General features: G+C 41.8%; 1 protein-coding gene across 4 annotated transcripts in view; it reads left to right on the forward strand.

Annotated features, from left to right (window-relative positions):
• The window catches only part of Nbas (NBAS subunit of NRZ tethering complex), a 301,235-nt gene that overhangs the window by 173,013 nt on the left and 110,472 nt on the right, over positions 1-17,750 (forward strand). For all 4 annotated transcript variants that reach the window (XM_029484416.1, XM_021178925.2, XM_029484417.1 and 1 more), the window contains exons 39-41: positions 3,645-3,721; positions 4,083-4,220; positions 17,378-17,607. In XM_029484416.1, coding sequence (XP_029340276.1) covers positions 3,645-3,721; positions 4,083-4,220; positions 17,378-17,607 — 445 coding nt within the window. The remainder of the gene's footprint in view (positions 1-3,644; positions 3,722-4,082; positions 4,221-17,377; positions 17,608-17,750) is intronic.

Consider the following 17,750-nt stretch of genomic DNA (forward strand, 5'->3'; position numbering starts at 1 on the left):
TTCTTGCCTTTTAGTATGTTTTTATTTTAAAAAACTTTATTTCAAAGTTTCACAAACTCTCTCTCTCTCACTGACACACACACACACACACACACACACACACACACACACGCACGCGCTGAAGTTAACAAGGTCCAAAAGCTTCTCTGCAGTTCGTCATCCTTTTGCACAGAGGCTTGAGAGTTAAAAATCTCACTGGATTTTTAACTTTTGCTGTGGAATAGATGTGTATGCAATCTCCCACCACAAACAATAGAAAATGCATAATAGAGCTAGCAAAAAGCAGCTTTGTGTCTTCCTTCATAACTTGTGTCCATTGCCTGCATTCAGTCCATCCCTATTCCCTAGAAGTTACCCTTATTTCCTTCCTGTTACACAGTATTCACATGTACATGCTAGATTTCACAAATGAAAGAGAACATGCAGATTTTTCTATGTGTGACATTGCTTAATAATGAACATTCTAAAATCCTTCTGTTTTCCTGCAAACTTTCTGATTTTATTTTTCTTTACAGCTGAATAGCATTCCATCGTATATATACCAAAGTCTCATTAGGCATTTGTCTGTTGATGGACAGCCAGGTTGGTACCAATTGAGTGCTGTAGTAGATAAATCAGCAACAGTTGTGAGGTGCAAATACCTCAATGGTGGGATCGAGTAAAGCTTTTGATAATATGAATTCAAGTGTATATGATTACAAGGGATTTGACTAAGGCCACAAGTAAATAAATTGCATCCTTATGTAAACAGATTGTGTGTGGACCTAGAGCTGACTGTCCATGGACTGTCTTATTGAAGCTTTGACATTGGCAGGTTGTGGCTTGTAGCAGTGTTTGTGGATAAGTTGTTAATGGCTAGAGAATTGTAATACATGAGTAAAGCTGATGACTGGTTTGCTTTTGTGCATCATGAGTTGGAGGGTTGTTCTTGGAAAGAACAAAGTCATCCTTATTATAATAACAGAATGTTTTCCTAAATTACAAACCTATGTTTTTATTTTATTTTGTTTTATTTTATTTTATTTCATTTTATTTTATTATTTTTAATTAAGATCCCAAATCCTGCCCCATCATAGTTCCCCCTCTCAAGTCCCTCCTTCCCTTCCCGCTTCTCTTTGCCTCTGAGAGGGTGGGTACCCACTGGGTATCCTCCCACCCTGGTGCATCAACTCTCTAAGATTATGTAATCCTTTCCCACTGAGGTAGGGCAAGACAGCCCTCGGGTACATATGTATCAGAAGGTCAAGCCCGTGCTTTTTGGTTGGTGGCTTAGTCTCTGTGAGCTCTCAGGGGTCTAGGTTAGTTGACACTGTTGGTCTGCCTGTGTGGTTCCTATCCTCTCCAGGGCCTTTAATCCGTCCTCCAACTCTTCCATAAGGGTCCTCAACCTCCATCCCATGCTTGGCTCTGGATATCTGTATCTGTCTCAGTCACCCGCTGGGTAGAGCCTCTTAGAGGACAGTTATGTTGTTATGTTCCTGTCTGTAAGCATAACAACATATCATTAATAATGTCAGGGATTGGTGTTTGCCCATGGGATGGATCTAAGGTGGGGCTGGTTATTGGTTGGCCATTCCTTCAGTCTCTGCTTCAAGTTTGTTCCTTTATTTCTTTTAGACAGGAGAAATTTTGAGTTGAAAGTTTTGTGGGTGGGTTGGGGTCCTTATCCCTTGACTATGGGTCCTTCCTGGCTACAGAAGGTAGCCTCTTCAGGTTCCATGTCCCACTGTTAGGCATCTCAGCTAAGGTCACCTGCATTGAGTCCTGAGAGTCTCCCCCATCCCAGGTCTCTGCGACTTTTTAGACACCTGCTCCCCCAACCCCAGCAACTGCAGATTTCCATTCATTCTCCTTGCCTTTTGGGCCTCTCTCTTGTCTCTCCCCATTACCTGATCCTCTCACCCCATTCCCCCATTTCTGTCTCTCACCCAGGTCCCTCTCTCCTTCTGCCATCCATGTCTATTTTGTTCCCTTCTGAGTGAGACTTTGAAGCATCCTCACTTGGGCCTTCCTTCTTGTTTACCTTCTTTGGGTCTGTGTGATGGATCATAGGTATTCTGTACTTCATGGCTGATACCCACTTATTAGTGAGTACATACCATGCATGTCCTTTTGAGTCTGAGTTACCTCACTTAAGATATTTTCTGGTTTTATCCATTTGTTTGCAAATTTAATGATGTCCTCATTTTTAATAGTGGAGTATTACTCCATTGTGTAAATGAACCACATTTTCTGTTGAGGGACATCTGTGTTGTTTCCAGTGTCTAAGTATTACAAATAAAGCTGCTATGAGCAGAGTAGAGCATGTGTCTTTGTAATTTGGTGGAGCATCTTTTGGATATATGCCTAGGAGTGGTATAGCTGCGTCTTCAGGTAACTATTTCTAATTTCCCAAGGAACTGCCAGATTGATTTCCAGCTTGGTTGTAAAAGTTTGTAGTTCTCCACTATATGTTTTTAATTTTTAAATTGTGTTTTATATCAATTGGTGTGAGTGCATGAATATCTGTGCACCATGTATGTGCCTGGTGCTTACCGAGACCAGAAGAAGGTTTTGGATTCCCTGGAACTGGCATTGTGGGTGATTGCATTGTCATGTAGGTTCTGGGAATTGAACCTGGGTTCTGTGGAAGAGCAGCCACCACTGAGTCATCTCTGAAGTCCCTTCTAAAGCTGTTCTACTGCACTCGTGTTAGGGTATTCATGTAATCACTCCAGTTAGCCAGTCTTGATACACATGAGTTTGCAGCATGGCCCTAGTCTTTAAAAAGACTCTGTTCTGAGGGTCTATCTTGGTTGTCTTTATGCTTGAGCTTTCTAAGAACTCTCTGACAGGATTTCCTCAAGTGTTAGTAAAACCCACTTCAAACTTTCCCAGTTGTGGTGAGGTTACTGTTTAACAGTTTTCTATGGTCTATGTTAAGTCAATGTCAAATAGATTTTCATGGACAGTTAAAACATCTGAAGCTATGCATCCGTTGGAATCATTAAAGGCTAAAAGCATGATACTTTTAACAAAGAATGCCCTGTAATTTTTATAGTTTCTTTATTGTTAAGAATATCATACAATACCATATACATATAGCCATAGACCATATACAGTAACCATATGTACTACCCATTTCCATCTCAAATCCCCACTTAGCTCCCTGAACAGGCACTCTTTTGTACTCCACTAAGTCCACTTAGTTTCCTTTCTGTAATGGCTGTGAACTCTTTTGGTGAAAAGAGCATGGCAAATGCTAATGGTGCCCACAGCTCTCGAGCAACAGTGATTGTCCCTCCCCCAGCAACTCTCAGCTGCTGAAGGCAGTGTTTCTCAGGGCGGACAGCATCGGCTCCTGGCTCTGAGAGTCTTCTCTTCCTGGTGGTCCCTGCAGCTGTTAGGTAGGCGTGGGGAGCTTGTTATATATGTCTCCTGCACTGCTGAGCACTCACCTCTCTTTCTCAGCCCTGTGTATCTGTCCACTTAACGCTGCCCTCTGCAGCATGCAGCCTCTGAGAAAGGCTGAGAACAGCTCATCTCCATGTGTACAAACATAAATATTTAGAAAGAATTTTAACAGCATGGCTATTTAACAAAATAACAATGGCAAGTTCCACCCTTAGTAATACAGTTTTTGTTTTTGTCCCCTGTACATTCAGTTCTCTTGCAACTAGCAAGTGATGCTTTGCCGAATGACATGACATTGGCTCTTGCTTATCTCCTTGCCTTACCTCAGGTAAGCTTACCTTATCAACAAAAAACTTAAATAAGCAAACTTCTCTCCTGAGGGTCATTGTCAGTGAAGCTATGTATTGTATGTGTGTTCTTTTGCTTATAATTCCTAGGTACTAGAAGGGCCTAGCCAGTAGCCAGAGTCTCTCCTCTATAATGTGTCTTTGGTGTTCATCCTTCAATCTGCTTTTATAATAAGTAAAGTCTACCTTATGCTTGGGAAGGCATTTCCTCTGCATGTTATCATGGACACAAGTTGATGCGAGGAAGTGTAGTCTATAGTTTTAGGCCAGTCACCATGTGATTATGTCTAATGGTCTCACCATTTGCCTTAGCTCAGTCGAGTCTGTGGTACTTGTTCCTAGGTGTTGGATGCTAACAAGTGCTTCGAGAAGCAGGCTCATTCGGCACTGTCTCTCCAGCTGGCAGCCTACTACTACAGCCTGCAGATCTATGCCCGATTGGCTCCATGTTTCAGGGACAAGTGCCATCCTCTTTACAGGGTGAGTCCTTACAGTTTCTACTCTAGTCATGGGTCAACCTACAGCTGTTCTGTAATAGTTAAAATAAGCCCTTTTCCTTGTGTGCCAACACTTCCTAGAAGACAGCAGCGACGGCCTTTCCTGTGAAACTTCGTTGCTTCCTGGGTAGTGTGAAGAGGCAGATTGTCTAATATGGATGGTGAATCCTGATTCCCTGTCCTTTTCCTTTCCAAGATGATTGTACCTAAGTACTTAGGAAAGACTAAAAGGTAGAATTATTTTTTTTAAGTCATATCCCACATAGCTCCCTGATGCTGGTTCTCTAAATTAGCATAGTAGATGTCTTACTTTCTTTTCCTATTCTTGTGCTAAAATATGGACAAAAGTTACTGAAGGGATAAAAAGTTTATCTTATCTCACAGTTCAAAGTCTGTGCAGGCCGTCTGGGCAGAAAGATCAAGGCAGTGGGAACTTGCAGCAGGAGTTTACTGCAACAGCTCATATTGCATTTCCAGTTAGAGATAAGAATGCGTACATGCTGTTAGTTTTCTTTATTTTTACATCCAGGGCCACAGTCCAGGGAAGTGATTTCATCTGTGGTAGCTGAAGCAAGATTCTCCTCCCCTGGGCCAAGGCAGACTCTAAAGGAATAATTTCATAGGTGTGTCAAAATTCTAGCTGTCATAATCATTCTAAACAAATCAGACCCTTAAAGTATGTGACAAACACTGTACTTGTGACAACTATTGCTCTCATCTTCAATTTTTATTTAAATGGAAAAGGTGCCCCACCAACAGTGCAGGCTTATCTTCCTAGGACAGTCTTTGTAGAGGATGAATCGCTCAGAGCTGTGTTTTAGGTATCTCAGGAGTGCTTGGCTAAGAAATAGCATTGTGCTCTTACACCCACTAAATTTGAGGTATTTATTTGAGGACTTTAACTTTGTTTCTTGGTTGTCACTTCTATTGTCTACAATTTTGATTAGTAATTTTGCATAAAGTTAGTCTAATTTTGTTTTTAAACCCCAGATATTTTTTTGTTTGTTTGTTTTTGATTTTCGAGACAGGGTTTCTCTGTGTAGCCCTGGCTGTCCTGGAACTCACTTGTAGACCAGGCTGGTCTCGAACTCAGAAATCTGCCTGCCGCTGCCTCCCGAGTGCTAGGATTAAAGGCATGCGCCAGCATGCCCGGCTTCCCCCCCACACCCCCCATCAGATATTTTTATGTGAAACAAAGAGCACCCTGGATTGTAGCAAAGGTTAAGCATGTGCAAGTCCCTGGATGCAATTCCCAAGGATGTGAAAACAATTCAAATGGATGCACATCAATGAGTCACGGTATGGACTGAGAGTGAAGTACTTGAATGTAAGGAATAGAATGCCTTGGTGTGGCACAGCCCACACATTGACACCTGACACAGGGACTGACACTGAAGGGCTTGGAACCTTTGGAACTGACTAATGTAGCAAAAGTGGCCAACTGGGCAAGGCCTGACAGCAGAACCTCCTTCTTGTTATGGCCCAAGTTCCTTATGTTTTGACCTTTCTAGATGGGAATAAACTCCACTGCAATCCACCACCCCACATCCAGAGCAGTTGCAGCCAGTGCGCCTCCTCCCTGCTGTGCTGGATGGGCCCTTTGAGATTCTATGGGAGCAAACCTTTCCTCCCTCGGGTTGCTTTGCTTAGATAGTAGTTTCTTTCTTCTTTCTTTCTTCTTTCTTCTTTTCTTTTCTTTTCTTTTCTTTTCTTTTCTTTTCTTTTCTTTTCTTTTCTTTCTTTCTTTCTTTCTTTCTTTCTTTCTTTCTTTCTTTTTTTTTTTTTTTTGAGACAGGGTTTCTCTGTGTAGTCCTGGCTGTCTTGGAACAAATCACTTTGTAGACCGGGCTGGCCTTGGACTCAGAAATCCACCTGTCTTTGTCTCCCAAGTGCTGGGATTAAAGGCATGTGCCACCACTCCCGGCAGTCTCTTTTTTTCTTGTTGTGACAAGGGATAGTGACAAAGGCAACTTATAAAAGAAAGTGTGTAATTGGGCTTATGGTCCAGAGGGTTAGAACCCTGATGTCAGAGTGAAGGCAGGAACAGCTAAGCGCTCAAGTCTCAAGCTGCAAGCAGGAGGCACTGAGGAGGGCATGAACTCTTGAAAGCTCAAACCCACATGAGTGACACACCTCTACGGACAGGGCCACACCTCCTTCTTTCCAAATAGTTCCACCAAATGGGGACCAAGTATCCATATGAGTCCCTGGGGCCATTGCCATTCAAACTAGCACAGGCATCTTATCATGGAGATGAATTAGTAACTAAATAGGACATGAGCTGAGTTTATTTTGTGCTTATTTTCATTAGTACTTTATTATATACAAAAGAAGCAAGTAATTGTTGAAACATAGTCAGGCTTTACTTTGGCAAATGCTTTGTACTTTGTTGAAAACTTGACTATTTTCCCCAGAATGTCAGTTGAAATCTCACAGCATGTTTGACTGAATTCTCTGCGTGGTTATCTTGACATTCAGTGCGTATGCTCTAAAGGGGATGCTCTCTCTCAGCCGGGCGTGGTGGTGCACGCCTTTAATCCCAGCACTCGGGAGGCAGAGGCAGGCGGATTTCTGAGTTTGAGGCCAGCCTGGTCTACAAAGTGAGTTCCAGGACAGCCAGGGCTATACAGAGAAACCCTGTCTCGAAAAACCAAAAAAAATAAATAAATAAATAAATAAAAAAATAAAGGGGATGCTCTCTTCCATTTCAGTTTATGTCACTGTGTTCATTAGCTTTTGGTCATGGCTGCAGTCACCCAAGAGAAACAATTCTAAAAGAAGGAAGGTTTCTGCTGCTGCTGTTCATAGTTCCAAGGTTTGAGTTTGTATCTGGTTGACCCCATTGCTGGAAGGAGGCATCCCCCATCTTCATAACAGGAACACTGGCAGAAGTTGCAGAGAAAGGAGGGAGAATATTATGGATTTTTTCCTACTCCATTTTATTCCATCTTGTCTCCTAGACTATGGGATAAGTACTTCTTATCAGTGTGACACCCAGATATATTTCATCAGATCACAACTTTCCAGCCCTGCCCCTGAACTAGCTCACATGCCAAGTACATTCAGTCCTGCACCATGAGTCTCTGTAGTCTTTTTTTTTTAACAATTCTTTTTCATTTACATATTATAATTTCATTTTCATTTACATTTACATATTATATTTTCATTTACATTTCAAATGCTATTCTGAAAGTCCCCTATACCCTTCCCCCCTCGCCCTGCTCTCCAACCCACCCACTCCTGCTTCCTGACCCTGGCATTTCCCTGAATTAGGGCATATAATCTTCGAAAGACCAAGGGCCTCTCCTCCCAATGATGGCCGACTAGGCCATCTTCTGCTACATATGCAGCTAGAGATACGGGCTCTGGGGGTATTGGTCAGTTCATATTATTGTTCCACCTATAGAGTTGCAGACCCCTTCAGCTCCTTGGGTACTTTCTCTAGCACCTTCATTGGGGGCCCTGTGTTCCATCCAATAGATGACTGTGAGCATCCACTTCTGTATTTGCCAGGCACTGGCATAGCCTCACAAGAGACAGCTATATCAGGGTCCTGTCAGCAAAATCTTGCTGGCATATGCAATAGTGTCTGCATTTGGAGGCTGATTATGGGATGGATCCCCGGGTGGGGCAGTCTCTGGATGGTCTTTCCTTCTGTCTCGGCTCTGAACTTTGTCTCTTTAACTTTCTCCATGGGTGTTTTGTTCCCCATTCTAAGGAGGAATGAAGTATCCTCACTTTGATCTTCCTTCTTCTTGATTCATGTGTTTTGCAAATTGTATCTTGGGTATTCTAAGTTTCTGTGAGTGCATATCATGTGAGTTCTTTTGTGACTGGGTTACCTCACTCAGTACTTAAAGTATTCAAAGTGCTAAGTTCCAAGTGCCTCCGTAATGCTCAAGGCAGTTCTTAGCTCTAGGCCCCCATAAAAATAAAAGCAAAGTGAGACAAGGAAGGGGGAGACCATTGTATTCAGACTGATAATAGAGGTGTGACAGTCATGGTGAACCCAAGTCACGGTCACATGCTCACTTCAATGTCACTTGTGACTAACCCAGTACAACAACTTAGGATAGAAGGGTGACCTTCACTCACAGTTTTACATCCATCGTTGATATGTGTCAGGTATAAAACAACCAAAATGTCAAGGCAGTTATGAGTGTGTGGCAGAGGCTGGGCCCCTCATGGAAATGAGGGTGTGGCCATGATATAGAATCCCCCCCTCCTCCTTTATTCAACTTGGCCTTATAACCTATGATACAATACCAGCCACGTTCAGAGCAGGCCACTCAGTTAATGCCTACTGTAAACTCAGATGCGCTCAGAGGAATGACTGATTAATCTCCTGAGAACTTCAGCTTCCATATTTAATCAAGATGACAATGAAAATTAACCATCACAACCATGGCAACATCCTACTACATGCATAGTTCTGTACTGTACTTTCCTTGAATTTAAAAGAGTACAAAGCTCTCAGCCCACTCATCACTAAATGTACCTGTTACACATTCACTCAGTCCTTTCCCACTGGATTGAAACAAGGAAGATACCTGACATCAGCGAGCTATAAATGTTCTTCTCATCTGCTTAAGGAGGCTGTACAAGGTAGCTGAAAAGATGGCCCAGGGGTTAAGAGCATACACTGTTTTTGCTGAGGACCTGAGGTGACCCAACATCTGCATCAGAAAGCTCTCAATCATTTGTAACTCCATTTCTAACAGATCCAATGCCTTCTTTTGGCAGTTGTAGGCACATGTAATCCTGTGTACATCCCTGTGTGTAGAGACACATATATACATAATTTAAAAATAAATCATTAAAAAGGAGAAGAAAGGATATGTTGTGTGACCTGTGGTATGTAGGAACAGAAAGTTTGCGTGCAGGGCTGTGAACAACTGCTCCCTAGTCTCAATACAGCTACTGTAATCAGTAGCTCACATCAACATCAGTTCTGTGCACTGGGTGCATACAAGACCAGTTCTGTCAACAGTCAGGAAATGGGGAGGAGCTCTTGGGGCCCTTACCTCTGAACGATTCTTTATCAGTAGATTCTAGAAGAGAGTCACTGTCTTTAGTTGTGTACATTATGCTGGCCTTCTGTGCTTCAACTAATAACTCTAAACCCACTGCCACACGAATGACATCACGTCCAAATACAAAACAGTGACTTGTAAGGGCGATCATGGGGAGGGGGAAGTGCTGACATAGGAGGGAGTTAGGGAGGTCAGAGTGGTCATTCTATAAAATTGTAAAAAGTTAAAAGAAAACTGGTTATAGGATGGGTGCATGAGGTGTGGGTCAGAGTACTGAATGCAACAGACAAGAGCGCCAAGGATCCAGTATATACTCTAAGTTACAGCTTTTAGAAGCCAGAAACCTTGCAACAGAGCCACACATGGTCTGTTCTTAGTTTCAAAAACATCTCTAATGAATTCTTTAGAGGGAAATTGTGATAAAAGTTATAGGTGTTATTTCCTCTGTCCTGAAGGCAAAAGTTGTCAGCAAGCAGAGTTCCTGAAGGGGTAGTAAGTATAGAAAACTGTTAGGTTCATTTACCCCTCTTTCACATCTGTCCCCCGCCATGCCCTTCTTCAGGACTGCTCACCATCTTGCCCGAGCAGTTTCCTGTAGCATTGCCCATCTGTGCAGGACCCCCTCACACAGTTACCCTAGGCTTGCCCCTTCATGTTGTGCACACTCTATTTTTAGAAATTTTATACTAGGTAATGAGGTATTTGAAGGCATGGTCTGTTGTGTTTATTAGATTTCCCAGTGCTCAGAGCCAATCCTGGGACACGAAGAGGTAATAAACAAGTGTTTCTTGGGAATATGGTTGGAAACTCATAATTCTACACTATCCCTTGGAAGATTGAGCTATGTGCGTTTTTAGTGGCTGTCTCACATCTGACTACTCTGAGGCAGGCAGTATTCTGGAGCTACCAATAGTGAGCACAGTTTATAAAGCCCCTCCCCACTTAGGAACTGCACTCTCCTGGGAAATGGGTCTGTGCTGGTTCTGTTTTGCAGCTTCAGGAAAACAGCATGACCCAAAGCTACTTTTGAGGGAATTTATTTGGTTTCAGATTCCAGAGGGAGTGTTCATTATGGCAGAGGAGGTGTGGCAGCAAGAGGCCTGAGCAGGAAGGTGAGGGATCGTATCTTCCATGAGAACACAAAGCAGTGAGTGAAGTAGAAGTAAGATGAGGCTATAAACTGCTGAATACTTCCTTCAGCAAGGTTGTACCCTGTGAACATAACACAACCTCCTTAGAAATGGCCACCAGAGGACCAAGTGTTCAAACACATTCTTACGGGGGACTTTTCATTCAAACTACCACATAATACCATGAGCAAAATGTTAAGGTAAGTAATGGGAAGGAGAGTAGTGTGAATGTGTGCATGCGTGCATGCGTGTGTGTGTGTGTGTGTGTGTGTGTGTGTGTGTGTGTGTGTGTGTGTGTATGTGTGTGTGTGTTTGCATACATGAGTGTGTCATACTCAGCTGTCTCAGGAGAGGTGACAGTTGATAGGTGTTAACCTTGAGTGAAGCATGAGCATCACTGTGCAGCTACTGATAAGAAGACTATTCTGGAGAGGAGACGGCAACACCACAGTCCCAGCAGTGTCATTATTCTGCCATATATACTGTGGTATTTTATCACAAGGTATTTCGGTCGCTCTTAAAATTTTACTTTATGAAATTCACAGCATAAAAGCCTTGCCTAAGCAGAGAAGGGATGAACTGATCTGTGTCCAGATGCAGGCGTTTTAGCTGGCTAAGGGAGCGTCAGGAAGGGGAGTGACGGCAGTCAGCTCAGCGCCTTGTTCATAGGAATTGCCAGGGCATTGTAGACATGTAAAGTGAGCCTTGCAGCTACTTGTCTGCTTTAAAAATTCCAGCATATCCACCCTCTACTTGGTCCTTTGAGCAGCTCCATTGCACAGGGGACAACTCTTTGCAAAACACAACTCAAAGGACAGTGGTGAGTTGCTCAAGGTTACTTCAGTAGAAAGCGACATCCTGCCAGAGCTTTCTCTGCTCATTACGTGGGCATGCTGGCACTCTAGCTTTTTGCAAAAGAAGGAGTGTCACTTTCTTTTTGGACCTGAGTGATCTTTCTGGCATACAAGTCTAATGGAAATTCCCAGCAGGGTATTTTCATGTGCTGCTGCGTCTATAATATGAAATCTAAACCCCCGTGCATGACAGATAAACCCCCAGTGAACTAGCTGTCTCTTCCTTGTCCCTCTAGGCTCATTTCCTGACATTACCTCTTTCAGAGATTATACTAGTTCTTCTGAAATTAAAATCTTGCTGTGTGCCTCTGTGGCTATGTGGACTTAGTCCTTTCTTGTCAGCTATCTCCCTGCCACGATGAACAAATGAATCGGAGCCAAGGTCCCTTCCCTGATGCCCTTTCTGCCTCCTTCACAGAGAGTGGCCTCTTTCTCTGTCTCCCTTATTTCTTGTATGTATACTTAGGGAAAGGCTCTCTAATGATATTATAGGCAATGCCCATGTGTCTTCTCTCAATTCAATGACTGTGTCTGAGGGCAAAAATCCCATTGCTTCCTATATCCTTGGGACCTAATTCCTTGTACATACTCAGTGACTGAATTGGCATATAAATAAATTCGTTAATTGTGTCTACTGTTGTGCAGTGGGACATTAGGACACCAAGAGCTTCAGATGTGCAGATGTGAGGTCCAACCTGCACGGACTGGAGGGAGGAGGAGATGCAGGCACTGGAGCTGGGTGCACTGAGTACACAGGAGAGCTCCACAGACTAATGACTCAGGACTTGACTCTTTTCAGCATCTTCCTCTGCATCAAAGAGCACCGCTGAGTTCAGAATTAAATATGACAAACTCTTGATGAATCATCCTGGAAATTGAAATCCAAGTGGTTTCAATTTGTTGCCTCCGCACACTAACACCCAGGGAGGCACAGCTTTCACTCACTTGTCTTGCAGCTTGGCTCTGACTTCTCAATCTTTTCACTTCTCTCTTCCTGTGGCTAAGCATGCAGGCATGCTGCTGTAGATGGATGGATAGACTTTCCTGCCTGTGCTTCATGGAGGGCAGGGTTGTCCAGTGTGGGCTGGGACTCACCAAGTTCTTTAGGTGGCATTTGGAGCAGCCTTTCTCACCTCTTTTCAGTTTTATATAATGATTGGCAAATGAGTATTTAGAAAAATTATCCCCTCTTCTAACATTAGTCCTAATTTTATATCATTTTTAAAGTATAATACATAATCCATACATGGTCAAAAAGTGCAGGTGGAAAAGATGGTATACAGTAAAATCTGTTTCCATTTCTTGCCTGTCCAGCAGTATTTCACAAATATTCATATTTATTTATTTATCTGAGAGATAGGTGCAGCTTGCTTGTCCCCCCTAGCTGGGTTGATATGAAGTTCAAGGGAAAACACTTTTAAAAGTTGAAACATTTTACATTTGTAGGGTGATTGAATGTGTATCAATGAAGCACCAGAGTGATTCAGAATTAATTTGGAGTATTTTGAGAAAGGCCGTGAGCTCATGGGGCAATTTCTACCAAAATTTAAGTTGAATTTTAGAAGTAATAATAACCAGCCAAGCCCCTTAAGAAAGAAATAGAAAATAATAGTGTCAGTAAGCAAATAATCCACACAGGCAGTTACAGTCTACAGCACACCCACCCACCTTGTCTCATCCCATCTTTATGAGGAGTTTATAGAAGTTGCTTCATGTTTTAAGCCATATACTTGATGACTGAGAGAAAATGCCAGGAATCCAGGACTCTGAGGCCAATTCATTTGTTTCTCCTGCAGAAGTAATTTTGATTTTTCTTTGAAGCCTTAGTAAAAAGTTGTCTCCTTTACTTACATTTTCCACAATTATTTGAAATAATGAAAAATATCATGTCTCTAAACTCAACAGCTATTTTGATATTATATAATTCTGAATTATATCAGGAAAGATGTAGAACCTCGTTTCCATACTGGAGGGACTTGTAAGGATTTATTTTATTTTAATGATTAATTTCTATATACTCATAGGATGTTACTCTTAGGAAGGTTACCATCTGCTGAAGTCTTGTTTTTCACCTTTGTGAAACTGAGTGCTAGAAGAATCAAGATGTGAAATCAGTTCCTTTCCTCTCAGAGTTCCCAGGGCTGGTAGCCTCCGATTCTGAAGTGAGCTTCCGTCCATTCAGATGCATCCCGTAAACTGCTTATGTTTACCTCTTGGTCAACCACTAATTTTTAATTCCTTGAGAGTAAGCTCTGGGTGTAACTTGGTTTCATCACATAGTCGAGAAAGAAGTGCTTTATCAGATGAGCTTCTATGTGTAGATGGCAACCAGCATAGAGACGCACAACTGTCAAGGTGCACAGAAAAAGACTGCAGAAGGTTCAGCCCCTAAAAACCATGTGCTCCACAAACTATCTTCCAAATCTTGGGGTCAGTGGAAGAGAGGGTGGAAAGAGTGTAAGAGCTAGATGCAGTAGATGACTGTACGGAGGGACTCACAGTGGTTGGGACAGCATTCATGTGACCCATAGAAGTCCAAAGCAAACAAATTCCCTGCGTAGAAAATGAAATTGGCCATGAACTACCACCCATAGCCAAGGACTTATTGTCAACTGTTTGCTGCTGTGAAAGGAAGGGTCTATTTTCTCTAAGAGTGTAGCCCTTGATGAATTGACAAAGCTCTTGAAGACCACATATCCATGACTATTTGGATAGCAAAACTTACATTGAAAGCATGTAAAACTGGGCACAAGTTAACATAGAAACCGTGCAAAAATAGAAGGAGGTTAGGTTGGGAAGGACTTGGGGAAGAAAGATTAGATATGATCAGAACTTGTACAGAACTAATAAAAAAACTAAAAATACATCATTTGTGCTTTCCAATAAATGGAGGAAGTTGTTGACCAACAGTCTTTCATAGTGGAGAAACAGGGCATGAACTCCAAACTGCCCCTCTTCCAAGTGCAGAACTAAAATATAAACTGTGACTACTGACTTAAAGCTCAGGACAGTTTACTGTGCACCTTATTTTTGTAGAAGATTCTGTTATGTTCTAGAAGAGATGGATTTATGAATGGTCACGGTCTCCTTCCTCCAGGAGCTATAATCTAATGAGAGCAGGGAAGCATTCATTATGGACTACAGGAGTAATTACAGTAAGGATTTTGAAAATCTTTCAGCAAAATCTACATTCCTCTCTTGTTTGTTTGTGTGGTTGTTTTGTTTTGTTTTTTCCTTTGATTTTTGTTTTATCTTTGTTGTTCCTAGCTCACTCACTTCATACCATACTCAGTTTGCATACTTTCTCTTCTGTCTCTTTTAGGCAGGTAAGCTGTCTTATCATTGCTTCCACTTTACAGGCAGGAGAGGAAAGTTGTAAGTGAAGCAGCTGTCGCATGGTCATCCAGCTGCATCTCTTGCATGTCTGTGTACATCAGCGTGACAGGTGATTGTACTGAGTGAGGAAAGGAGATCAATTCGTTCTTTTGCCTTATGTGAACATGGAGTTTATATGTGTTCTTGAAACTTCCTTTAGGATACAAATTTGAGCTTATATACATATATAGTGTAATATCTATGTTTGTTACGTCTGTGTGCTTCCATTTTGGAACTTAGTTCACCACATTGCCTTTGGATTGTGTCATAAAATGTATTAGAGGAAAGAGAATCTAACTGTGGTGTTACATGATATTGAGGCTTAGGAAGCAGTATGCCACTCTTTCTGCTGGAAGTAGACACATCATACGGGAAGGTACAGAAAGAATACGTGGCCCACACTGATAGATACCACCAAACTCCACAGGGAGCTGTATGCATGACAAAAGGTTCACAGTTATATGTAAAACATTGTACATGAAAAGGAAATAACGATCAACCATCAGCTACAGCATGTTTCCCTTTTTGTCTATTTCTTTACCAGATCTATCGTGTGTGTGTGTGTGTGTGTGTGTGTGTGTGTGTGTGTGTGACCTTTCTTGTTGCTGTGACAAAAGCCCTGAAAGGAGTAATTTGAGCAGGGAAGGTTTATGTTAGCTCAGCATTTGAAGCACTGTCCCATGACTGGGAAATGGTGTTGAGAACTCGTCACTGCATCCACAGTCAGGAAGCGAGAAAGGAATGCTGGGGTTGAGCTCACTTTCTTAATACATTCAGTATGTGACTCCTAGTTCTTGGGCTGGTGCAGCTCACATTTAGGATAGGTCTTCATGCCCTAATTAACTCAAGTTAGAAACTTTCTTGTAGACTTGCCTAGAGGTGTTCCATATTGCTGACAGTTTTAACCATCCCACAGCTGATTCCCACATAACTCCGTAATAGCAGTGAGAGTTGATTTATTCATTCTGTCTTTCTTTATAGTTCTTGGCCCTAGAATGTACTTATCTAACCTTTGCTGGAGTATATCTTCATATTCCTTGGGCACTTTCTGGTGCTAGTATCTGAAGTTAGGCTGGATATTAAGTCTTCTGAGAAGACTTCTCTCACAAATGCTGTCTCTCTGAAGTGTCTCAAGCTCATCATGCCTAGCCATCTTACCTCTGCTTGCTCTGCTGTCTGTCTAGACTAGATGGACACATTCTTTTAGTGGATTGCTTAGCATATAAGTGTACAAATTATTCTCCTCCTCAAAGGTTTTACATTCTATGTAAGCTTTAATTGTGAAGGCAGTTGATTGTAAACATTGGAGGTATTTCAGATTATTTCTTAAGCAGTTTAAGTGAGGGAGAGATTTATCTGATCATGAAGTAACTTACCAAAGAGTGTCCAGGGAATTCTTTACTGGCATTGAATGCTTTCAATTGAGAAACTAAGACTAAATTGGCTGTGGTGATTAACATTAGGGAGTAGCACAGAAGCATTATATCTTTTTAAAAAATGCACCTTGAATGAATTTAAAATGGCCCTGTGGCTTCCTGTGGTAGAATTTAGTGTTGTGTTTTTCTGAGATTATGACCAAATATATTTATGTGTAGAAAAAAAATCTGTTAGGTTGACTTTTACTTAAGTCTATCTGTTGGAATCCAGCATATCTCTAATTGGCTTTTATCTATGCCTCCAGATTGTTTCATAACAGGATGAAGAGAGAGACTGGCAGGCCAGGTTTGGTTAAATAGACTCAACATTGACAAATCTCCTGTGTAGCTCAGAATAATGGGTTTTCATGTTAAAAATGCTGACAGCCTATCATCATTAGGAATGGAGTTCTGAGAACCAAATATAGAGTGTGGATTTTTTCCTCTCTAACTTACTTATTTTACAATATGTAGTATGCCTCTGAGAAATCAGGATGGAGTGAGTTAATGCCATTATTGTTTATATGATTTGTAATTCCCAAACCATGGCTGAGCTTCTCTGTTTTGCCTTATTGGCTCTCAGGCCAACTTATACATATTTATACTAAATAAATATGACTACTTAATCACTCATTCCCATGCCCTGTTGTCTGTTGGATTCTCTGTTTTGTTCTGTTTCATTAGTTTTATTGCTTTGGAAGAAGCTACCAAGAACTATTGACCCTTTGTCCCTTCGAGCCCCAAAACAAAACAAACCAAACCAGAACATTGACCTTTGCATTCTTTCTTATATGTCTAGTAGTGTCTTTGACTTTGCAATCCAGAGTGAGATTTTATTCTTGTTTTCCTAACCTATCCCCAAAGAAAGCATTCTTCTATCTCACTGTCTAACCTTGTATAGTTAAATTACTAGACTTCACTTTTCTTACTGAGAGCATCGTGGCGTGTCACAAGAATGTATCCAGAGGCCATGGAGAAGAGAATGTCTTCCCCGAGGAAATAAAGAAAAATGGCCAGCAGATTAGGACAAAATGTGATATAGGTATATGATAGCTGAAAAAGTGAAAGTATTAACTTAAACTTGTTTAGAAGTTTTTAAGATGGAAAAAAATCAAAGCAGGGTTCAGTTCAGAAAGACTGTAGGCTCGGCTCTGTGTGCTTTCTTTGAGGTGTGCAAAGTCCTACCTCCGACTTGACTTTTAGGTGGTTATGCTTAAATGTACCAAGCCGTGGAAAGTGGCATCCAGATCTACAGGAACTCTGTTCTGCTCTTTTAAATAGTTGTTCCTATATGCATACTGTACATAAAATACATTTTCTACCACTTTCACAGGCTGATCCCAAGGAATTAATCAAGATGGTTACCAGGCATGTGGCTCAACATGGGCATGAAGCCTGGCCTGAGGACCTCTTGTCACTGACCAGGCAACTGCACTACTACAACGAGCGTCTTCTGGATTTCACCCAGGCTCAGCTCCTCCAGGGCCTGCGGAAGGGCGTGGACGTGCAGAGGTTTACTGCTGATGACCAGTACAAAAGAGAAACCATCCTTGGCCTTGCAGAGTAAGGGGTCACTTTATCTCCTGAGGGGTGGATTCATAATGCAAAAGGATGAATTGAATTCATGTATTAGCATGCACAGTTGTTAGCATAGGGGTTTCTCCAGCCTTCCCAGCCTTAGTTATGAGGAATAGATGATACACAGA

The sequence above is a fragment of the Mus caroli genome, unplaced genomic scaffold (assembly GCF_978045245.1).
Source record: "Mus caroli unplaced genomic scaffold, Mus_caroli_1 scaffold_14, whole genome shotgun sequence".
In the NCBI taxonomy this organism is placed as follows: domain Eukaryota; kingdom Metazoa; phylum Chordata; class Mammalia; order Rodentia; family Muridae; genus Mus; species Mus caroli.